Here is a 25,499-nt window from a genome sequence, read left to right as displayed (position 1 = left end):
GCCGCAGAATGCAAGATCTTTGTTTTTAAAATATTTCTGTAGTGTCAACGTTTTATCCTTTTCACTACAAAAAGAGACCAAAAGCATCGCTCTTTCCGGTATGTTATCTATTGATGCCTCTAGGAAAGATTTTAAGTTAGGTGACTCTCTTTGTATTACATCCATCTCTTCCAAATCATTTTGAGGCCTAATCTTTTCCTCTATTGAGGTAATAAACAATATTTCTAATAGATATTTCTGGAATAATTCTGTAGCGGACAACAATCTAGATACTGGAAAATTTAACAGTCTAAGATTTTTCTTTCTATTCTCATTCTCAATATTTTCCAATTGTCTATATATTATTAAGCTATCTTTAATAAAGGCAGTATTTGATGCCTGTATCACAGGTATTTGCACATTTACCATTTTAGACATTTCTTCTCACTGATTCAAGCATACTTCATGTTTATCCACAACTTTTTTAATTTCCAAAGTTACATTTTTAAACTGAGTAGTGGAATTTATAAGAAATTTTTGCATATTCAGTAAAACATTCCAGACATCCCCCAAAGTAACTTTTTGAGGGTCAATACCTTCTAAATTTAAATTGCAATCTTGAGGGGGTTCCAATGTCGCCTGAGAACCAAGTTCAATCTGTTCCCCCTCAGTAACCATATTACTAGGCAAATTAATTACAGGTAACATTCCTTCGGAATTAATACCTTGAGAAACTACTTCTAACGATTACATCTGTAGTTGGGGTATCTGCACTGGGCCTGGACTCTCGGGGGAACCAGAGGAAAATGAAATTTCAGGGATATTCCTGGGAAAATAGCTTACCCTACGATCCACATGGAGGTCCATAGGTCCTCTAACAATAGAAGCCCCCGGTGACGAAGTAAACGGCTTAGATTTCCTTTTCCTACCCATATATGGGTGTATAAGGAAACGAGAGAAATTTTTCAGAAGGGGCGCACCCCTTTGGCACGTGGCTTCGGATGCGTGCCGGTGGCTGTGCGCTGCAGTCCCTCCGAATTTATTGGGCAGTCCGGGCCCCAGTAGATGACGTCACTGGGGTCACGTGCTGAGAGGATGTTCCCACAACCTCCTGGGCACAGCGAAAAGCCCCGTCACAGTCCCGTGGCCTTTCCCTCTCTCCCGAGGGGTAACTCTCACCGACTCCTCCGGTTTTCTGCCGCAGTCTCTCCGAATTTATCGGGCAGTCTGGGCTCCAGTAGATGATGTCACTGGGGTCACGTGTTGAGAGGATGTTCCCATGACTTCCTGGGCACAGCGAAAAGCCCCGTCACAGTCCCGTGGCCTTTCCCTCTCTCCCGAGGGGCAACTCTCACCAACTCCTCCCCACACATAATTTTTTAAGTATTTTTTTCTCTTGCTACAAAACGCTAGCTTTGTTAAATATTATTTAAAGTACCTCCCTTTTCAGGTGAGTATTCAGTTATCCAGTCCAGAGTCTAGTCCGACATGATCATGTTTCGCTTCCCACTTCATCAGGAACACCTCCGGTATTATCAACTCTGTTTGGGGACTGTTCTCCTTTACAAATTATCCAAAAGTCCCTGGTGGTCCAACGGGGGTCCTGGGAGTGATCTCCTACTCTTGGGCTGACATGTTCCTGATGAAGCGGGCAGCGAAACATGATCATGTCGGACTAGACTCTGGACTGGATAACTGAATACTCACCCGAAAAGGGAAGTACTTTAAATAATATTTAACAAAGCTAGCATTTTTTAGCAAGAGAAAAAAATACTTAAAAAATTATGTGTGGACATTTTGGACCAAATGATTAAAAATGACCCTATGTGATGAAAAAATGGAGTAGCATTGCTCTATATCCAAGGGGTGTTATGAAAATGGAAAAAAATGAATAAAATATAAAAATAATAAATATCTTTTGGTGTGAATAGTAAAAAAATAGAAGTTGAATATAGAACAATCAACATTTTGTTTAAACAACATATTGGAGTCGATCACCAAGAGGATTATACTGTCTTTATAATATTTGGAGTCAATTCAAGCCAGCAGTCAGCAAGAATTTAAGCAGTCTGGAAACTCTCTGGATTTGACCTGGAATCTCTGGGTTTAGACCCAACTCCAGGCCTGTGGTAGAGCACTCAGTATTTCCAGGTCCTAAAAATAGGATCCCCACCACCCCTCCCATGGCTGCTTCTACCCTCCGATTTAGGCTGACACTAGGATAGCAGCTAAGGCAGGAGCTGGGAAGAACCATCTATCTGAGGCTGCTGCCGATTTTCCGTCTCTGACAGGCCTATCCTGCTGACCAGAACCACAATCAGCCACAAGAGATAGGGAAGCACTTTCTCCAACTCCGGCAACCAGCAGGACACCTATGGGGAAGCAAGAAGGGAGAGTAAGGAGGGGAATAGAGGGGCAAGAACAGGGAGAGACCAAGAGGAAACAAGACAGCAGAAGTGAGGGGAATACAAGCTGGGAAGAGGGAGGGTGACAGCAAGGAGCAGAGCAGGGTGAGTAAGGAGAAGGAAATAGCAAAGGGGAGGCAGAGATGAGAGCAAAGGTGGCAGATGGATAGGAGGGGAAGGGAGGAGAGAGAGGAAAAGGGGAGATTGGCCCAGGGCTAGCAGGAGAAGGAGAGGACACTAGATTGGAGGATGGGGAGAGGAAGGAGTTCAAGAAAATAATGAAGGAGGATGAGGGAAGTTAGTGCAGGAGAAAGAGGATAGAAGGAGAGCAGTTAGGAAGAATAACAAATTTTCTTACCTGTAAACATGGTTCTCCATAGATAATAGGATAAATCACCCATAATTTGAAAATAAAATCATCTGATGGTACCAATATGGATCCAGCTCTCAGAGCTCAGAAAGTTTTAGAGAATGTGTGTGAGTTCCCATATGCAGTTGCTGCCTTCTGAACCTCAGTCTTTTCCAGAGCTTAAGCGTTAGCAAGGTAGTCGAATATCCAGGGAGGTGGGTGGGTATTAAATGTATGTATTTAAATTGCTATTCACAGGTAAGAAAAATGGCTTTCTCCATTCACAGGCTGAATTAAATCAGCTATAACCTATAGGGGATACCAGGCTGAAGTTGCACTGCAGAGCAAGTACTTAACAGGCAACCTAGCCCCACCAGGTGAAGAATCGACTACTGGTGGTCAGGCTGCACAGAACTCCTTGTCCAAAGTTACTGTCTCCCTGGGAATGTAAAGATATGAGCAGACAACCAAACAGCAACTCTGCATATATCTTCAATGGAAATGGCTCTCAGACAAGCCACTGAAGTCACCATGGCTCTCATTCGGTGAGCCTTGCCAGTTTGTAATCTGTAAGCCAGACAGAGCGTTAACCGTGTGCTATACAGTTCTTTTGGCAACGGCATTTCCCAATCTATTAGGCACAGAGAACACAAATCGCTGAGAAACATAACCGTGAGGATGAATCCTCTTCAAGTAATATGCTGGGGCTCTATTTTTACACTGCAAGGAGTAAAGAGCCTGTTCTCATTTGTGAGCATGTGCTGTTGGAAAGAACACTGGCAGCACAATAGTTTGGTTAATGTGGAATGCAGACACCAATTTCGGAAGGAATTTGGGATGAATCCGTAGAACAAGCCTGTTGTGAAATAACTGCATTTATAGCAAAGAAGAAGCCTGGAACAGCCAAGCGCCAAAGTAACTGCCAGGAGAAACAACACTTTCCAGGTGAGAAACTTCCAAGTTCACCGATTCGAGAAGGTTAAAAGGGAGGTTTCATGAGTCCAAAATCACTAGCGATATACTGATTGGAGGCTTGCAATACCACAGAACCTTCATGAACTTTAATAATAATGGGCGGAGAAAGACTGGAGCTGCATCCACCTGCTGATGATACGCTGCAATGAACATAAGACGTTGCCATACTGGATCAGACCAAGGGTCCATCAAGCCCAGCATCCTGTTTCCAGCAGTGACCAATCCAAGCCACAAGTACCTGGCAAGTACCCAAACATTAAATAGATCCCTTGCTACTAATGCCAGAAATAGCAGTGGCTATTCCCTAAGTCAACTTGATTAATAGCAGTTTATGGACTTCTCTAGAAACTTCTCAAAATCTTTTTTAAACACAACTACACAAACTACCCTAACCATATCCTCCAGCAATGAATTCCAGAGCTTAATTGTGTACAGAGTGAAAAAGAATTTTCTCTGATTTGTTTTAAATGTGCTAATTAATAACTTCATGGTGTGCCCCCAGTCATATTTTCTGAAAGAGTAAATAATACATTCACATTTATCCGTTTTAGTCCTATCATGATTTTATAAACCTCTATCATACCCCCCCCCCCCCCTCAGCCGTCTCTTCTCCAAGCTGAGCAGCCCTTAACCTCTTTAGCCTTTCCTCATAGAGGAGCTGTTCCATCCCCTTTATCATTTTGGTTGCCCTTCTCTATACCTTCTCCATCGCAACTATATCTTTTTTGAGATGTAGTGACCAGAATTGTACACAATGCTCAAGGTGCAGTCTCACCATGGAGCGCCACAGAGGCATTATGACATTAACCGTTTTATTCACCATTCCCTTCCTAGTAATTCCTAACATTCTGTTTGCTTTTTTGACTGCTAAGGCACACTGAGCCTACAATGTCAATATATTATCCACTGTGGTGCTAAGATCTTTTTTCAAGGTGCTAACTCCTAAGATAGAACCTAACATCGTGTAACTACAGCATCGGTTTATTTTTCCCTATATGCATCACCTTGTGTTTGTCCAAATTAAATTTCATTTGCCATTTCAACGTCCAATCTTCTAGTCTCACAAGGTCCTCCTGCAATTTATCACAATCCACATGTGATTTAACTACTCTGAATAATTTTGTCTCATTTGCAAATTTGATCACCTCACTCATCGTACCCCTTTCCAGATCATTTATAAATATATTGAAAAGCACTGTCCAAGTGCGGATTCCTGGGGCTCTCCATTGTTTACTTTTTTCCCACTGAGAAACCATTTAATCCTACTTTCTCTTTCTTGCCTTTTAACCAGTTTGCAATCCACGAAAGGGCATTGCCCCCTATGCCAAGACTTTTTAATTTTCTTAGAAGTCTCTCATGAAGGACTTTGTCAAACACCTTCTGAAAATCTATATACATCTACCAGTTCACCTTTATCACATGTTTATTGACCCCTTCCATAAAATGAATATTTGTGACACAAGACTTCCCGCAGGTAAATTCATAGTGGCTGGGTTCCATTAAACCATGTCTTTCTATATGTTCTGTGATTTTGATCTTTAGAATAGTTTCCACTATTTTTCCTGGCACTGAAGTCAGGCTCACTGGTCTATAGTTTCCTGGATCATCCCTTGAGTCCTTTTTAAATACTGGTTATATTGGCCACCTTCCAGTCTTCGGGTACAATGGATGATTTTAATTGTAGGTTACAAATTTTTACTAATAGAACTGAAATTTCATTTTTTAATTCTTTCAGAACCCTGGGGTGTATACCATCCAGTCTAGGTGATTTACTATTCTTTAGTTTGTCAATCTGACCTACTACATCTTCCAGGCCCACCATGTTTTGGTTCAGTTCATCCAAATCATCACCCTTGAAAACTGTCTCTGGAACTGGTATCTCCCCAACATCCTCATTAGTAAACACAGAAGCAAATAATTCATTTAGTCTTTCTGCAATGGCCTTATCTTCCCTAAGAGCCCCTTTAACCCCTTGATCATCTAACGGTCCAACCGACTCCCTCACAGGTTTCCTGCTTCGAAAATATTTTTTAAAGTTTTTATTTTGATTTTTTGCCTCTACAGCCAACTTCATTTCAAATTCTCTCTTAGCCTGTTTTATCAATGTTTTACATTTAACTTGACAATGCTTATGCTTTTTCCTATTTTCTTCAGATGGATTCTTCTTCCAATTTTTGAAGGAAGTTTTTTTTGGCTAAAATTGCTTCTTTCACATCACCTTTTAACCATGCCAGTAATTGTTTGGCTTTCTTTCCACCTTTCTTAATGCTTGGAATACATCTGGACTGAGGTTTCTAAGATGACCATGACCACTCTTAACCTTTGCAGATGCACCTTTCATTTTTTTTCTAATTCCTTCATTTTATCAAAGCTTCCCTTTTGAAAGTTTAGCACTAGAGCTGTAGATTTACATATTGACCTCCTTCCAGTCATTAGCTCAAATTTGATCATGTTATGATCACTATTGCCAAGCGGCCCCACCACCGTTACCTCTCTCACCAAATCCTGCATTCCACTAAGAATTAGATCTAAAATAGCTCCCCTCTCTCATCCATGAAGCAGTCATTTGTTCTATCTAGGAATTTAACTCTCTAGCATGTCCTGATGTTACATTTACCCAGTCAATATTGGGGTAATTGAAATCTCCCATTATTACTGCACTGCCAAATTGGTTAGCTTCTCAGATTTTTCTTAGCATTTCATCATCCGTCTCATCATTTTGGCCAGGTGAATGGTAGTATACACTTTTATCACTATACTATTAACCAATACACATGGGATTTCTACCCATAAAGATTCTACTGTGTATTTAGTCTCTTGTATGATCTTTTTCCTGTTGTGCTCTATGCCCTCCCAGATATAAAGTGATTCCTGACCCCCACCAAGTTGATCCTCCCTGTCATTTCAATATAATTTGTACCCTGGTATAGAACTGTCCCATTGGTTATCTTCCTTCCACCAGATCTCTGAAATGCCAATAATGTCTAGCTCATCAATCACTGCTATACACACTAACTCTTTCATCTTGCTGCTTAGATGTCTGTTTTTTGTTTGTATTAACAACCTGCTTTTCAGTTCATAGGTATAATTTGGAATCCTTTAACTCAGGTGATTCTTTACTTATAGGCACATGGACTACTTTTGCTTTTATTGGAACTTCTCTGCTAGGATGTCCTAACGCCTCTTGTTTTATTAGCATCCTTTGAACCATGCACTGCTGAGTGACTGTTGGCTTTCCCCTTTGTTCTAGTTAAAAAGCTGCTCTATCTCCTTTTGAGCACTAGCTGCCTGGTTCCACTCTGGTTAAGGTGGAGCCCGTCCTTTCAGGAAAGACTCCCCTTTCTCCAAAAGGCTGCCCAGTTCCTTATAAGTATTGCTGAGATGTACTTTAACCAAAGAGGTGTTGAGGCCTGAGGACAAGATGAAGAAAAGATACTGAAGTTCCTCGGGCCAAAGGAGATGAGATCAAACTGGCTGGTTCCACACCATGTAGACAACCTCTTCCCTTTGAAACTATAGGATTTTCTGGTTGAAGGCTTCCTAGCTGAAATCAGCAAACCCTCTACCATTCTGGGAAGGAGTAAGGAACACACTATTCTGCTGTGAGGGTCAGCGATGTCAGACTTGGTGGCAGAGTATTCAGCCCTTCCTTTTGATAAGACTGTGAGGCACACCCAAATGAATCAGAGACTGAACTGACAGCTAGAGAAGGTAAGGGTGTCACAAATACCATAATAATCTCCTTAGGACCATATCTCTTAGGTCTATGAGGCACCAGTATCTACCTCTCAACTTCTGGTGGAGGCATCAGTAGACAGGGACTCTTGATGCACTGGGACACAAAGTGGGACACAATGCCAGGACCTCCAGATTTATCCATTGCAGAGATGCTTACATCCCTGGAGTCACTGTTATCCAGTGGGCTAAAAGCTGGCACAATTGATCTCACTGGCACTGGAGGGCCATTTAAAGATCACACATGTGCAGGTGAATCAGAGGAACCTCATGTACCACTGCGGCCATCTGATCTATGAGGACAAGGACTGACCTTGCTGTAGAAGGGACTTTGCAAGGCTTATCAAAATTTCAGCTCTTCGAAAGTAGAAATGCCTTCTCCTGAAGCAAGTCTAATCAGCCTGAACTGGATCCTGTGGGACAAGATCAAGTTGGATTTTGAGAAACTGACTCTGAAGTCCAGAGAAGTTGGATTTTCATGCAGATGGACTTGATTCCTGCTGGAGATGGGCCAGTTACCAACCAAAACTCCAAATATATGAACATACAGATCTCCCTGCATTATATTTTTGAATACTCTGGGAGCTGCCAGGAGGCTGAATGGCAGCACCTTGTTCTGATAATGCATGCCCTCCACCATGAACCAGAGAAACATCTGATGAGTGGAGTGAATAGTAATGTCCACATAAGCAGCCTTCAGATCATACTTCACATCCAGTCTTTCGGCTGAATGAAGGAGAGCATCGTCTGGAGGGAATTCATTTTGATCATCTTCCAGACCAGCAATCTATTCAGGCTCTATAAATCCAAGATGAACTGCAGTCTTCCTGACTTCCTGGGGGATCAAGAAGCACCCATGCCACGTTCCCAAAGATGGACAAGCTCTATGGCATCCTGTTGACAAAGGGATTCTTACAGCTGCAGCTGAGAGGTTTGTTTGTTTATTAAAATTTCTTAATCGCTTTATGCAAATGCTCAGAATGATTTATAAAATGACATACATAATAATTAAAAATAATAAATAAAACCAAATCATAAACAATCAAAAATACACATGCAAGAACACAACAAACATAAATCAAAATAACCACATACTAATCAGGAAAACTATGGAATGGTTATTCAGTTTTTCAAAACTCTACAGGTTTCATGACACAGGAATAGAACCCTATAATCCAGGAGACCAACCGGGTATGTACAGGCTCTTATCAGATGTTGCTTCAGCAGGAAAACCTTCAAAGTTGTTTTAAATATTTTTAGGCATTCTTCAAGTCTCAAAGACACAGGTCTTCAAAGCTGAAGACTGAATTCCATTAGATTAAAGGAGGGAGAGAGAGAAGCATACAATTCTCAGGACCCACTGAACCCTTTCCCTAACTGAGGAGGTAGGCCTCCTCAATGTCAAAAACTGGTCCCAGGTTTTGGCTGCATTTGTTGCTAGGCTTTCAGTTACCACCTATCTCTCTTTGCTGGCCTCCAGCAGTTACAGCAGGGCAAGAGGTGTTCTATGTTGCTGAAAAGGATGAAAGGGATGTCTCTGGAAAAAGAGGTGTGTGAGATGGTGCCCCTAGTGTTCCCCTATTTGCCTTGTCCACCTTAAATCCACTATGGAGAGTATGCTCTGTGGGCGGGATCCTGCAGGGCAGATGAAGTTCAGAGGGCATAACCAGAGACTGGGGGATAAGAGCTTGGATACAGGTGGGGATAACCAGACCCAGGTCTCCAGGAGGAAGGCAGTAACACTATCCAAACACTGAGCTGAGATGAAGCTGAACTGTGAATACTGAGGGAAGCAGTTTTGAACTGTAAATAAAGAGAGTACACTGTTCCTAAGGGAAGACAATCTACTATTGTGAATGTAATAAACATATACTGTTTTAAGAAAGGCTGGAATCAGATTGGTTGTCTCCAGGCCTATGGGACTCAACACTCATTGATACAGGGCATTTGTAAGAGATGTACTGACATATGACTGGACCAGGCTTGTTTCCTGCTACTGTAGAAAAAGTGACTACAGAGTGGATCAATGATCTGAGCCACTATCTCTTGCACTTGTTCTCCGAATAACTTCTCCCTCATACAGGAAGCATACATTAGGAGCTTGTAAACATCCTCTCAGAGCCCACTCGCTCAGAGTCATGTACGTCTCCTGGCTCCTATAGATACTATCGAGCTTCTGGCCGCAGTGTTGAAGGCTTCATCTGCAGATCGTATTCCCACATACCTCTGTATCCTCAATGGCATACCAGTACTCTGCCTAAGGTCTTCCACATGGCTAGAGGTTTCAGTTTCAGCATGTACTTATGCAAATAATGCACCAGAAAGAGCTAGTGGGTTGCTATTCTGTTTCTAAGCATAGATCCCTGGAAGACCTTCTTCCCAAAGTCACCCAATGCTTTTGGATTCTTCACAGGAATTGTGTTGGGAGGGCTCTCATGAGCACTTCTCTCACTTCAACTCGGACTCCATCACAGAGTGGTGCAGCAGCTGGACTACTGCAAAGCCTAGAGTAGCCTGGACTCTGAACTTTAAGTCAATTTTGTGGGTTACCTGATGACAATACATGGCAGCCTACCACATTCTCATGTGACGTTCTTTCAGAAGGCCATCAACTGGGTTGGGCATGGATTCTGCAGGGAGTTATAGTATTTACAACAAACTGAAAACATTTGTTTCTGGGTCTTGTGCCTTTTTAGGTTGATAAACAATATCTTTGCCAGCTTGTCCAGAAAGTGAGAACAGATTTTCTGGAGGAGATGGATGCTGTGCCAAATCCAGCAAGGGTCTAAAGCAATCCCTGTAAAGTCCTTCTCACCTCGCCATGGAGGGACATTCAGTCAGGACACTTACAAAGATTAGGAAGACTAAGGAGGTGAACTCTGATTGTCTGAGAGACAACTGGTAGGAAATGTGAATGAGCTAATTCCACTCTTTCCCCTCAGGGGAGGCGAATAGGTAAAGCTAAGTAGGAGATTCACTCCCACTACTGCCAATCCGTGATGCAAGAAATGGACCTCTAGAGGACTCACTTGGTCCCTGCTGTGTGGGAAAAGTTCTCCCATCCATGAAAGGAGAGGCTCCACCTTCATTCTCTTGGGTCTCTCCTGGGCTTATGGAAACAAAGAAATTCTTCACCAACTCTGATAGCTGGGACCCAACTGGCTGAGAAACCCTCCTCACTAGAGAAGGAGAAAACACATTTTCTGACATCCATATGGGTTCTTCCTCACAGGGTGCTGCAGTAGGAGCTGTTGCAGAATACAAACTTGGGAGGCAGGTACTGTGACCTCAGAAGCACCTAGCTGTGAATCATTTCATGCTGGCTGCACCAATGCATCGCGCTGGCCAGATCTAGGCCTCAGCATTGGCAAGAATACCTTCTGAGCTAAGGCCCTAACTTCCAAAATGAATGGATGCTTTCTTCCCTGCACCAAAGTGCTCCAGTCTGATAAAACAAGAGATTCAAAGGAGAAATGACTGGTAATTCAATTCCCTTGGTATGGAATGTCAGGTGCCTTTTGCTTCATTGGACTGGAGCACTTTGATGCAGGGAAGAAAGTGTCCATCCATTTTGGAAGTTAGGGCCTTAGCTCAGAAGGTAAGGCCCTATTACCAATGCCGGGTAATAGGGCCTATCATTAAAATCATCCATTGTACCTGAAGACTGAAGAGTGGCCAATGTAACCCCAATATTTAAAAAGGGCTCCAGGGGCGATCCAGGAATAGACCAGTGAGCCTGACTTCAGTGCCGGGAAAAATAGTGGAAACTATTCTAAAGATCAAAATCATAGAGCATATAGAAAGACATGGTTTAATGGAACACAGTCAACATGGATTTACCTAAGGCAGTGGTTCTCAACCCTGTCCTGGGGACCCCACAGCCTGTCGGGTTTTCAAGATATCCACAATGAATATGCATGAGAAAAAATTTGCATGCTATGGAGGCAGTGCATGCAAATGTTCTCTCATGCATATTCATTGTGGATATCTTGAAAACCCGACTGGCTGTGGGGTCCCCAGGACAGGGTTGAGAACCACTGACCTAAGGGAAGTCTTGCCTAACAAATCTGCTTCATTTTTTTGAAGGGGTTAATAAACATGTGGATAAAGGTAAACCGGTAGATGTAGTGTATTTGGATTTCAGAAGGCGTTTGACAAAGTCCCTCATGAGAAGCTTCTAAGAAAACTAAAAAGTCATAGAGATAGGAGGCGATTGTCCTTTCCTAGATTACAAACTGGTTAAAAGAAGGAAACAGAGAGAAGGATTAAATGGTCAATTTTTGTCAGTGGAAAAAGGTAAACAGTGGAGTGCCTCAGGGATCTGTACTTGGGACCGGTGCTTTTTAATATATTTATAAATGATCCGGAAGGAATAGGATGAGTGAGATTCTCAAATTTGCGGATGATACAAAATTATTCAGAGTAGTTAAATCACAAGCAGATTGAGATACATTACAGGAGGACCTTGCAAAACTGGAAGTCTGGGCATCCAAATGGCAGATGAAATGTAATGTGGTCAAGTGCACGGTGTTGCATATAGGGAAAAATAACCCTTGCTGTAGTTAAATGATGTTAGGTTCCATATTAGGTGCTACTACCCAGGAAAAAGATCTAGACATCATAGTGAAAAATACTTTGAAATAGTCAGCTTAGTGTGCTGCAGGAGTCAAAAAAAGCAAATAGAATGTTAGGAATTATCTAGGCATGGGAATGGTTAATTAAAACGGAAAATGTCCATAATGCCTCTGTATCGCTCCATGGTGAGATCGCACCTTAAATACTGTGCACAATTCTGGTCACCACATCTCAAAAAAGATATAGTTGTGATGGAGAAGGTACAGAGAAGGGCAAACAAAATGATAAAGGGGATGGTACAGCTCCCCTATGAGGAAAGGTTAAAGAGGTTAGGGCTGTTCAGCTTGGAGGGGGGATATGATAGAGGTCTTTAAAATCATGAGAGGTCTTGAATGAGTAGATGTGAATCGGTTCTTTACATTTTCGGATAATAGAAGGACTAGGGGGCACTCCATGAAATTAGCAAGTAGCACATTTAAGATTAATCAGAGAAAATTATTTTTCACTCAACGCACAATAAAGCTCTGGAATTTGTTGCCAGAGAATGTGGTTAGTGCAGTTAGTGTAGCTGGGTTTAAAAAAGGTTTGGATAAGTTCTTGGAGGAGAAGTCCATTAACTGCTATTAATCAAGTTTACTTAGGGAATAGCCACTGCTATTACTGCATCAGTAGCATGGGATCTTCTTGGTGTTTGGGTAATTGCCAGGTTCTTGTGGCCTGGTTTGGCCTCTGTTGGAAACAGGATGCTGGGCTTGATGGACCCTTGGTCTGATCCAGCATGGGCATTTCTTATGTTCTTATGAGTCCTAGCTCCAGTCAGCGAGATTCATTGATGCATGGAATGAGTCACAGCCATGTGCTTCTGAGGTTGCAATAGCTGCACACCCCCCCCCCCCCCAAGCTTGTATTGTGCTGGCATGGTCTGCAACAATGAGGAATGCACCAGCACACTTTGCAACAGTGAGGCAGAGTCATGGATGGTGAAGAAATGTCCATGAAGATCAAGTTGCTTGGTGCCATGAGGATTTTCTGCACCAGAAAAGACAAAGTGACCAGCATTTCTCTGTTCTGCTCTTCTCAGCAGCAAGGAAAGTTCTAGCCCAGTGGAGATCTGCACCAATGGTGCCGGTTTCTTTGGTGCCAAAGGAGCCAGCCCTGGAGGGGATTCCTCACACCACTTGGGAGCTCTTTTTGGTGCCTTTTGTGCCACACGCAACCATTGATCTGTAACAGATTCAGGGATTGTCACCCTGGCAGAAAAGTCTTCTTAGCAAGAGTGGCAGTTATGACCCTTAACAGAAGGCATTGGGATAACTTGCATGGAGTAGCAGCAATTACCTTAAAACAATTGTTGGGCAGACTAGACAGACCATTTTGGTCCTTATCTGCTAAGAGCCAAGAGTAACAGATAAGTATGAGAAAAAAAAAGTGTGAAGCTTGCTGGGCAGACTGGATGGGCCGTTTGGTCTTCTTCTGCCGTCATTTCTATGTTTCTGTGTTTCTATGTTTCTATTTACTATGTTACTATGTTTGTGGGAGTGTGAGGTTGCTAAGTTTCAGCATGACTGAGTTTCTTTTAGTGCTACGAGTCCAAAGAGACCTCCCTTTGAGAGGTAAAATGGCTATGCTGCCTGCTCTTGCACCAAGGCATTGGAGTTTTATTCAAAGGTGCCTTCTGCAAGCTTCCATCTTGCAGGCACAGTACTATTGTACCTTCGGGGACAACAATCACAAATCGAGCAGTTGGAGCATCACAGTCCATGCCCAAGCAACAGTAAGTAGAATGAGTGTCCGTGATGGACATGTGACACCCATACCGGCAGGCCTTAAAACACGTGCATGGGTTTCTTAGGCTTTGATTTCTCTTTAAGAAAAGAAATTTTTGCAGAACTTAAAAATTCTGTTGAGGGGCTGCCAAGGCAGCAGTGAAAAGAAGGATTCACAAGTTTGCAAGCCTGACACAAAAAAGCACACGGCTAAAAAACATAAAGACTGGGAAAATAATATCTATGCAGTAGCTCAGATGAAGAAAGACTGAAGATCTCATGAGGCAGTGAGCACGCATGAAAACTCTTGCAAATGCTCAGAAAGACTTCCTGAGCTCCGAGAGCTGGGTCCATATTCGCACCATCAAATGACATTGCCCTCAAATTATTGATCTAATCCTGCTTGTCTACACAGAAAGAAAAGTCCATGCAGACTCTCCTACCTCACTAATCTCAGGAAGTTCCCAGTTATGAGCATATCTATAAGCTTGTTTGGAGGACTCTTAACAGTCGATTGTAACTGTTAATTCAATGGGTTTTGTGGAGTAATTTTGTATCCAGTTTGAACATTTTGTGTAATAACTGTGAGGTTTTAAATTCTGTAATGTTGCTGCTTTAGAACACTGTCACTGGCACCCCAGTGCATAATTCTCCCAAATATCCTGTAGTTACCCTAAATGATTGGTCTCTATGGATGAAAAAAATGCCTGGAGTAGCTCTATAGCCTAGACATGAATAGGTGTTTTTCTATTACTTGACAAAGTTATCCCAAGCCCATTTTAATGGCTCTGGTAACTTCTGCTTAGTGGAGATGTTTGACAGAATTTGCAATTGTTTCTCAGGCTTTGCAAATGCAGCTCTGGGTGCCTTCAAAGTTTGTTCGTACGTGTTCTGATTTCTTTGTTAACAAAGTAACAGACAGAAATTCTTATTTTGCAAGCAATATACCAAATAGCCTTTTGATTACCTTTGTTTCCAAGATGCCAAACTATCTCACCCTTATTTGTGTCAGAATCTATTCTGTCCATAATTTTGTGAGAGACAAATAGAGAGGCTGAACATATATGCAGACAGTTGAATACGAGCCATCCCGACAACAACAAGGTTTGGAAGCAGCATGACAATATAGAGCTCAAAGCATATTTTGCCATCTTACTTATGAGTGGTCTGTTTTAATGTCCATTGTTCGATCTGTGTTTTATTGTACACTGCTTAGCATGGTAAGTCCAATATAAGCGGTATATAAATATTTTCAAATAAATAAACAAACAAACAAATAAGTGCTGGAGAATTGATGCACAGAACATCCTTGTTTTTGTTTAATCATGAGATTGAGAAGATTCAGTCAGATTACCAGAAACATAAGAACCACCGTACTGGGTCAGTCCAAGGGTCTATCAAGCCCAGCATCCAACAGTGGCCAATTCAGGTCACAAGTACCTGGCAGAATCCAAAATAGTAGACAGATCCCATGCTGCTTACATGCAGAGATAAGCAGTGGATTTTCTTAAGTCTACCTAGTCAACAATGGTTCATGGACTTTTCCTCCAGGAACTTGTTCAAAACTTTTTTAAACCCAGCTATGCTGATGACCTTTATCACATCCTCCAGCAATGAATTCCAGAACTTAATTGTGCACTGAATAAAAAGTATTTTCTCCAATTTGTTTTAAATGTGCTACTTAGTAACTCCACGGAGTATCCCCTAGTCTTTACATTATTTGAAAGAGTAAACAACCAGTTTGCATTTATCCACTGCACTCTTCTCATGTTTTACAAATCTCTATCATATCTCTTCCTCTCAGCCTTTTTTTCCCTAAGCTTGATCTATTAAAACTTTCCTCATAAGGGAGCTATTCTATCCCCTACCATTTTGTTGCCCTTCTTTGTTGTGATGATAAAGTCACATGGGAAGAAAAGAAAGCAAGGGACAAGCTTTCATGACATTTGGACAATGTTTATGGAATAGTTTGAGAAATTCTACAGATGAGCAGCTGTGGCTGCTCCTTCAGATAGTATATGCTCAGCAAACCTGCCAAATAAAACCTAAAGATTTGGTAGCATTGTGATGCAGCAGCCTCATATCCCCTGGATGGGGCTATCTACTTGGGCAAGCAACCTGTCCTAGGTATTTAGGTCATAAAGTGACTTGTTCACCCCTAGAACAAATATGAGTGGAATATACTGGGTGGCAATTTATTTTATAATCACAGAACTGGAATGAAGAAGACTAAACCTATATGGGTACCAGTCAACAAAGCAAGGCAGACATTCACCAAAAAATGCAAGTACATCTCAGAAGAGATCAAGTCTCTTAATTTTCTGGTTTTGATGGGCATCTCACCTTGGTTTCCTATGTTCCCAAGAGGTCCACCATGCACCATGATATGTCAGTGGGTAGGGAGCACAGGTAACCAGACCTAATTTTGGATTACACCAAATGCAAAAGTAGATAACCTGGACCATTTAATCCACATGATTACCTGCAGATGTAAAAAATCACTAGGAGGCCAGTGGCACTGTTTTTTAATCTTCTGGATATTGCTGGCTTTGCCAACTTACTCCTAGATTTATCAAAATGTGTTATTAATGCATCAATAATGCCTACGTTAAGAAAAAGGGGCATGTTTAGGGAAATTTTAGAATTACCGCACCATGCGGTAACATACCGCTTCACATCGGTAGTATCACATGGTGCAGTAAACTTATCGCACTCTGTGATAATTCCTATTTTGGCATAGAGAGAGAGAGAGAGAGAGAGAGAGAGAGACTATCTACAAGGCCCTCATAGTAGTGAAATATTTATATCTTTATAGGAGGACAATCTAATAGGTCAAGGTGAGGTGTTGGTTTAGGGGCCAGTTTCACATGTAGAGTGAGTCGTACGAACAGCACAGTACACCTCGGTGAAGATTTGATGTCATTTAGAGCGAGGAAAGTCTCACAAAGATGCCATTCTACTATGTTCACTCACCTTAGCTTGATGGATTCTATAACAGGGTGAGATAACAGTACAAAATTTCATCTTTGTGAGACCACCACCAACACCTCATCTCGACCTATTAGATGGCCCTCCTATAGAGATATAAATAGTTGCACACTGTGAGGGCCTCCCCAGAGGCTATACTCCACTCCACTCCTTCTCTCTTCCCAAGCCCAGAAATGGCCAAAATGCAATTCTAAAAATGTATCGCAAATTGTGTTATGGCTATTTCGGGCATATTGCAGAGCTTAACGCCTGGAAAAAAAGGTGTAGTTGTTTCCAGCGTTAAAACCATGCGATAGCATGCGTTTTGCTATTGCATGGTGCGATATTGCCCCTCATTTTACTAAATCCCGCCCAAACTCCTCCTTGATCCCACCCCTTCCAAATATTTGCATTCGCGCCATGTGCTAGAGCTATTATCGCATGCGTTATGGCGTTAACACATGCATTAACGGGCTATTGCATGCGTTAACGCCATAACACATTTTGATGAATGGCCCGGTTTATTTGGTTTGGTCACAATCCCATTTGAATGCAGGTCTCCTCAAATAAGATGGTGCCTATTCCTCAATGAGGTAGAGGAACAGTTAATTGACGGACAAATAAAAAGAAGAAGGATGGATGCCAATCATCTGAAACACTGCATCGAATCAGCACTGATATACATTTACATAACCCATAGCAGCAGCAAGTGCTTCCAGCCAAAATGGGAGTTGTATTTTTGACAAGGGTACTTGATACCTTTTCCTGGTTTTCTGGTCAAGAGTGCTAGAGTCACCTGTGCAGAGCATACCATAAAAATGGCATCATGCAAAGAAAGTCTTAAAAGAAAAAGTTAAGAAATGCTGACTTCTCCACCAAGGTGGTGGTGAAATTGCTGGCTTATACGGGCCCAATGTTTAAAAGATCTAGTCACCTTAGGGAGTTGGGTGCCTACATCTCCCTAAATGAAATTTCTCCACTGTTGAGCACTTAAATTTAGAACCCTAAAAAGTAGGTAGGGCCAGGGGTGGCGTCAAGTGAGCCAAATTATTTAGGCACCTTGCACTAATTTTCATTGCTAGGTACCTAAAGTTAAGCACATTTTTAGCCAAAAAGTAAGGTCCCCTCAGTTCAGCTGAAAATTCACCTAAGTTTAGGAGCTTAAAACTGAAGCATCAAGGTCAAGCACTCAGTTTTCTTCAAATATTGGCTGCTTTGTAAATTATTTAAAACTTCTGAATCATGTGAACATGGTTTAATCTTTTTTTAAAAAAATGTTGTTGTATAATACCTTAAGTTAAAGATATCATAAAGATGATTTTTAAAAAGTCACATTCATGTTTAATAAACAATTGGCTCCCACTTAATACTGTCACTGATTTCTGATTGTGCATATTATACTGTACATGATAGCAATAATGTGTATGAATGGAACACAAAAATACCCCACAATAACAAAAAAAAATGGTTATATTATTCTAATACTCACTTAGGGTTAAAAGGAAGAAATTATGCTTGTAAATGCATACAATAAATTTTAGTCTGCAATATCCATTAAAAATACCAACTTCTGCAACGTGAAAGGGATGTCGAAGTGAGGATTATAATTTCTGAATGATTTCTATCAACACAAAATACTGAAAGATGAAAAGCAGTAGAACATGGAAGATGACTAAGATTAAGGATGTAAACTATTAAAAGGATAACATCCAAACGACTGTGCGCGGTGACATATTTGCTAAAGTATTTTACAATATGTATATATATATATATATATACATGATATGATACATGAAATGCATTGAAGTCATGTATATCAATGGATTGAATATGCGTGCTTTATCCACTTATTTCAAATATATTCGTGTGTATATTTTACGCGTGAATGTAAACTAGGACTTACTTGCATAAGTCAGCCATGCACATGCGTTGCACAAGGAAATTAACCAAATAGTCCACCAGTTTGCTTAGTCCTGCACCAGGTCATTGAGACCCTCCTGGTTCTTCCGCCTGAACTCCTCCCAGTCCACTCAGATCTCCCACCCTACTATTACTCAATAAATGCGTTTACTATCACTTACACCAGATAATTAGCAGATAAAAGTTGGCAAATATATGCCAGTGACTTTTAAAATAGTAAGGTACGCGTGTGGCTGTTAGACCTATCCTGGCACACACCAGACAGCCCCTTTTTTATACAGGTATATGCACATACAAAAGTGAACATATGTGCATATTTTCGACTTTTATAAAATACAGAACACATGAGCAGAGACTATTTATGTGAGTATATGCTATATGCTCCCTGAAATAACTAACAGTGATGATAAAGACAGAAAGAAAAAAAAAAAGGTGAAAGAATCCATCTGGAACTGAGAGGGGAGGGGCGGTGTGTGATCCTCGATTGAGAGACCCGCCCCCCCTCTGATGTCACTGAGGACTGTGACGGACATTAAACGGCGCCAGAACACCGGGTGCCTGCGCACAGGGATGCCACACACCATCACCACCGGGCTCCCTGAAATAACTAACAGTGATGATAAAGACAGAAAGAAAGAAAAAAAGGTGAAAGAATCCATCTGGAACTGAGAGGGGAGGAGCGGTGTGTGATCCTTGATTGGGAGATCCGCCCCCTCTGATGTCACTGAGGACTGTGACGGACGTTAAACGGCGCCAGAACACCAGGCGTCGCGCGCTGAAGGGGCACTCCCCTTTGTGCATCCCTTCGTGCATCCCGTAGTGTTAGCCATTCCCCATGTTCTTTTATATCCCTTGTTAACAATCCCCATATTTAAATGTTTAATGTATTTGACAAAGGTAACGCATAAGTTCCTGCAAATTTTGTTTATATGTAAACCGATGTGATATGTAAAATCGAACACCGGTATATAAAAGTAAATAAATAAATAAAAAATTTTACATGCATCACATTTTGGAAATTCACCTTTAAGTGTTTAACAGTACGTAAAGTCCTACTGTTTAGTCACAGAGAGAGAGCAGAGTTGCTTACCTGTAACAAAACATTCTCAGAGGACAGCAGGATGTCAATTCTCACAAGTTGGGGTGACATCATCCAAAGAAGCCTGGCCCAGAACTTTTATGCCATAGTTTCTAGAGCTTTGCCATAACCTTACTGGGCACATTTATTTATTTATTTATTTAATATTTATTTATTTAATATTTATATACCGAAGTTCATGGAGCATCACATCGGTTTACATTTAACATGTGAGGAAAAAGAAAATCAAAATCCTAACTGTGCAGGCTGGTATCAAAATCCTAACACACGCAGGCTGGTATGATACCATGTGTCCATCCAAGCCTCTTCAGTCTACTTTTTTTTCAGCTTAAACTTAGAGAAGCTAAATCCAAGGGGAGCCAGACAGGTATTGTGAGGAATGATATCCTGCTGTTCTCAGAGAACACTTGTTACAGGTAAGCCACTCCAGTTTGCCTAGCCCTGCTCCAGTTCATCGAGACCCTCCTGGTTCTTCAGCCTGAACTCCTCCCAGTCCACTCAAATCTCCCATCTTATTACTATACAATAAATGTGTTTAATATCACTTACACCATTTGCACCATGGTTTGATAAAGAGACAATATGATATTTTATGTTTTATTCTCCATTCCTTTTCAGATCATTCCTAACATTCTATCTGCTATTTTTTGATCGCCACTGCACAGTGAGCCGAGAATTTCAACATATTGTCCACAAGGACACCAAGTCCTTTGCCTGGGTAGTGACTCCCAATACAGAACCCAGCATTGTGTACCTGAAAAGTTGGGATTATTTTTTCCTATGTATATCATTTTGCACTTTTCCACATTAAATTTCATTGCCATTCAGTTGCCCAGTCTCATCTGTAGTACATCATAATCCACTGCTGTTTTAATAACTTTGAATTTTGTGTCATCAGCAAATTTGATCACCTAATTCATTGTCCCCTTTTCCAGATCTTTTATGAAGATGTTAAACAACACAGATCCCTCCCAATACCAATCTCTGCGGTACTCCACTAATGACTTTTCTCTATTTCAAAAACTGACCATTTAGTCTTATCCTCTGTTTCCTGTCTTTTAACCAAGTACCAATCCACATTGCCTTTTATACACCAGATAGATTTGTATACAATGGAGGCACTGCATGCAAATCTATCTCACGCAAATCCATTGTGAATATCCTGAAAACCAGGCCTGTTTAAAGCTCGAGGACCAGAGCTGGCTATAATCTTTAAAAAGAAAAAAATATTATACCATATTCTGAGCTTCCATGATATATGCAGTGGCCCAGTTGCGAGGCAGAAAAGAAAATCTTACATAAACAAGATACCTTGGGACCTCAGGAATCCAAAAAAATATAAACAAGCAATTCAATTCCTTATTTTTATGCTTATCAAACGCCTTTACCTAAAACCATATGATTGTAACCAAGTTCATCATTACACACATATTTCCTGAAATCTCTTACATGTTTTGCCCATGTGTCTTGTCTAGATAATAAGATCCAAGGAGCGGTGACTTATCCTTAAGTATTTATCTGTACAGCACTATATATATATCTAGTAGCATAACAGAAAAAATTAGTAGTAGTAATAACAATATATATAATGCTCTTAATGAAGCTACCTAGGCATCACTATGTTGAATCAATGAAGGCAATGCCTGTAAATTACATTTTGAATTTTTGATAGTGATGCAGGATGTATTTTACATTTATGTGTCTTGCTGTTGAGATCAAATGCTGAATTTGCTCTTAAACAAGGAAGTAGTTGGTAATCTATGTAGCAGTAAAGAAAATGTACTGACCACAGAGGCAAATATCTTTAGAGTCCAGCAGTTAAGATCTGTGTTTATGGATATATTTAAACCTCATTTTTTTTCTAAGATTTTTTTAATGCATACAATTTTACACATCTTAAAGACCTTTAAATTGAGGTTTTAAAAGGCACAACTCTACAATCAAATGGTCTATAAACATATTATATAAAGTTGTTTTTTTTTTGTTTGTTTGTTTTTTAAGGGAGTGATACGTGGATCTGTAGAGCGGTGTGACAATAAAGATCCTTATACTTCTAGGTCATGGGTTCAAATCTAATACAAATTGGTGGCAGTAGACAAAAGTTATTACTATCTAAAATCCATTCAATGCTCTAGGCAAAATGAAGTGATGGTTTCAGGATGGTTTCCAATGGACAGATGTCCACATTACTGTTAAAACAAAGAAAAACCCAACATTGCAAATGGCAATAGTTGTTGTACCTTCTGACTGTCTCAGAGAGGCTTTAGGGACCGAATAATCAAGGAAGCTGACTGACCCACCCAGCCCTGGAGATATAAGAACAGAGCTGCCGCTGGATTCTTAGGATGCATGCATTTGACACACAGAGTTCACTCTTTGTCTCCTATTTTTTAGCACCAGATACATTGGCTTTACAAGTGTTCAAAGGACACATCTGTCTGAGATCCCCCCCCTGTCATCTCTCTGTTCTTTTTAATCTGTACAGGCAAGAACGTCCCATCTTTCTTCACAAATCATCCCACAAAAATAAGAGTCTGGGGAGAGCACAACTGACATGATCCTCCTCCCAAGCTGAGGCACTTCACATGAGATGTGAAAACAACACTCCTTCCTTTTCATCCCCACTTTACAACCGCACAGGAAACCGTAAATGTCTCCCTCTCTCTGTTAGCTGATCTCTCTCTCCATTAAGCCACATGCATTAGGCTCTCAGACAGGATCCATGCAGTTCCTACTTTCCATTCATAAAAGCTGGGAGTTGCTAATTGCCTTTTGAGAAATAAATTTTAACTGCTTTGACCTTAAAACAACAACAAAAGATGGCACAGGCTGTTAATGCGCTTTAGGATTAGCCTGCCTGGAGAAGGGGGGGGGGGATAGAGGGCGGGGGAGGGCTTGTTTGCTCACCTGTTCCCTCCCAAACAATGACTTCTTAGCTTATCACTCAAGCACTCTGTCAAATTTTGCACTTAAAGGACTTTTTCTTTTTTTTTTTTTAATTATGATCCCCCCAAAATGTGCCTGGACTAATCAGTAACTTCTTAACCCTGATAGCTTTTGACACCGGAGTGGGACTCACCCCTCCTGCCTTCAGTAGCTTTCTTCGGAATTCCTCTGTGGGATTGTTAAAGGTGAGCTTCTCGCAGCGCAGGTGGTTTACAGGCGGGTGGCCCTCAAGGTGCAGGAACAAGTCATAGTCAAAACGGACTTTCTTAGGTTCTTCCTGAGGGTATAAAGCAGCCAGACATACACAAATCTAAATAGGTGTTAGGTTGGAAAGGAACAAAAAAACTCATAAAAAGCAAACACCCAGGGTCATTGAACAATCAAGCTATTAAATGATCAAATCCCCCCCATCCCCCCCCCACATTAAAAGTTATTTGTTCTCACAAAAGGCTTGAAACAAAAATCTAAATTAATAAAAAAAAAATTTTAAAACAATGAGGGTCAAAGAAGATTAGAACATCAGAATAAATGCATTAACAATAAGGATTAATGATTTTCAGGTATTGCCTTCATAATATTACACGTTATCATCATGTAAGTTATGGCTTTTTGTGGCATGGGAAAGATTCTGCAGCTTTCCCTGTGGCACACTTGATATAAAATTATATATATTGTAAGCATTTGCTATGCACAATAAAAAACCCCAAAAAAACAGATTTTATTAAAAATTTAAATTCCAGAATATTTTCTTTAAAGAAAAATAAAGTTGTTTTGAACCTTGGTCATGAGAATCTTGACATTTCTTATTCTGCCCTTTTGTTCATTCCTCCCTTTCACCTTTTCAGTTCTTTCTTCCCCCTTCTATTCTGCTTTTTATTTCTTTTGCTCACTCCCTCTTTCTTTTCTTCTGCTTTGCTGGAGTTTCTAATTTTCAGCAACTGAGAATCTAATTTGAATCTAGTAAAGTTGGCTGAGTTCTAGCAAAACTCCTCTTTCTCACCCCATCTTTCTCTAAAGAGGCCAATGTACTAAAGTATGCTGAATTTCACACAGAAGTCACAATTTTCCACGCATATGTTTTTGTATGCAAATAAGCCTGGTGAAAATTTTATGCACAGAAGCTTCCTATGGACAACAAAAAACAAATGGACTCTTCTGTAGGAAGTGTTCTCCGCAAACATCAGGACAAATTAGCCACACATTATCCAACCATGCTAAGACGGAAAGCTCTTTCTGATCTTAGAAAGACAGAGATGGTCTTAGCATGCGCAGACCTTCCAGTACAGCCGCCTCAGTCTTTCTAGCAACCCACCCTTCAAAGTAAATGGAAGAATGGGATTGTGTAGCTAATTTTTTTCTCCTGTCTACACAATTCACCTGTTACAAGTGAGCAACTTTGCTTTCTCTGTGGACAAGTAGGACAAGGATCAGCCACATGAGTGGTGACTCCCAAAGTCATGGCTACAGGAAGAAATAAGCCAAATAGGATGCTTAAAATTGCTTGGACAATAATTCTGTCTTGACACGAAGCATTTCCTAAGCAGTAATGAGCAGTAAAGGTACGGATGGAAGATCGGATGGCTGCCCTGAATTTGTCCTCTATTGACATAGAACAAAGATGTGCTCAGGAAGTTGATGTAGCTCTGATTTGATGGGTTTTTACTTTACTATGAAGATGTTGTCCTGACTGATTATAACAGTAAGAGATGCAATCAGATATTCAAGTTGAAAGAATTCTCCTGGTAACTGAGCAACCCTGCTTGACTGGATTGTAGGCGAATAATAGTTATGAAGACTTCCTGTATGATTTTGTTCTTTCTTAACAGAAAGAACAAAGTATCTTTGTTATGTTATGTTACACTGATCTACCCCTGTTCGATGTAAACCGACCTGATATGGTATTTAACCTTGAAGGTCGGTATAGAAATGTTAAATAAATAAATAAATCTAACAGTGTTGCAAAAAGATGTATGATTGGAATGCCTCGGAGTTGGAAAAGGTCTTGTGCTACTCATCGCCTAATGACAATTTATGTGGTTGTAAGCGGCAACTCAGTCTGTCTACCATCTGATTCTGGCTCCCAGAGAGATAGAATGCTTGAAGAAATATTTGGGGGGAAATAGCTCATTTCCAAATTTTGTTGACATCCTGATTAAGACTGAAGGAGCTTGTCCCTCATTGCTTTTTGATACAAAACATGGCTAAGTGGATATCGGTTTGGACTATAGTCACCTTGACCTTTAACGAGGGATTGAATACTTTGAGAATATTAAAAATGGCTTTTAGTTGTAGATAGCTTGTGTGAAGCATTCTTTCCATTGGCGACCAAGTTCTTTGAGAACAGGAGTTGTTGAAATGAGCTCCTTAGCCTTGTTTGGAAGCATCTATAATAGTCTTTTCTCGGAACTGATGTTGGTGAAAAAAATGATCTCCGAGTAGATTGGAAGGATTTAACCACCATGTTAGAGAGCAGATGAAGTGGTTGGAGATGTTGGTCCCACTGGAACTTCAGATACCACTGAGCTGTTGTCATGGTAAGGCATGCATAAGGGGTGACATGGACTGTTACTATCCCAGCATCTTCATACATCTACAAGCAGTAATAATTGTCTTGAGAGTGTCAGGATTATAGATATTAAAATGGCTGCAGTGCATTGAGGAAAAATTCTCTCTCTTCTACAGGGCCAGCAGAAGCATTAGGCAGGATAGGAGGTGGCCTAGGGCATCGGAAGTGGGCAAGGCAACAGAGTAGCCAGTAAGGGCGGCAGTTTTGAAAGGATGGA

The 25,499-nt window shown here is 40.9% G+C and overlaps 1 protein-coding gene across 2 annotated transcripts in view; it reads right to left on the bottom strand.

The window, feature by feature from the left end:
- The window catches only part of MLLT3 (MLLT3 super elongation complex subunit), a 476,339-nt gene that overhangs the window by 188,145 nt on the left and 262,695 nt on the right, over positions 1-25,499 (bottom strand). For both annotated transcript variants that reach the window (XM_029606926.1, XM_029606935.1), the window contains exon 4: positions 22,850-22,993. In XM_029606926.1, coding sequence (XP_029462786.1) covers positions 22,850-22,993 — 144 coding nt within the window. The remainder of the gene's footprint in view (positions 1-22,849; positions 22,994-25,499) is intronic.

Source organism: Rhinatrema bivittatum, chromosome 1 (assembly GCF_901001135.1).
Source record: "Rhinatrema bivittatum chromosome 1, aRhiBiv1.1, whole genome shotgun sequence".
In the NCBI taxonomy this organism is placed as follows: Eukaryota; Metazoa; Chordata; class Amphibia; order Gymnophiona; family Rhinatrematidae; genus Rhinatrema; species Rhinatrema bivittatum.
Note: the sequence above shows the minus strand (reverse complement) of the source record. Positions and strands in the feature narration are given on the sequence as shown.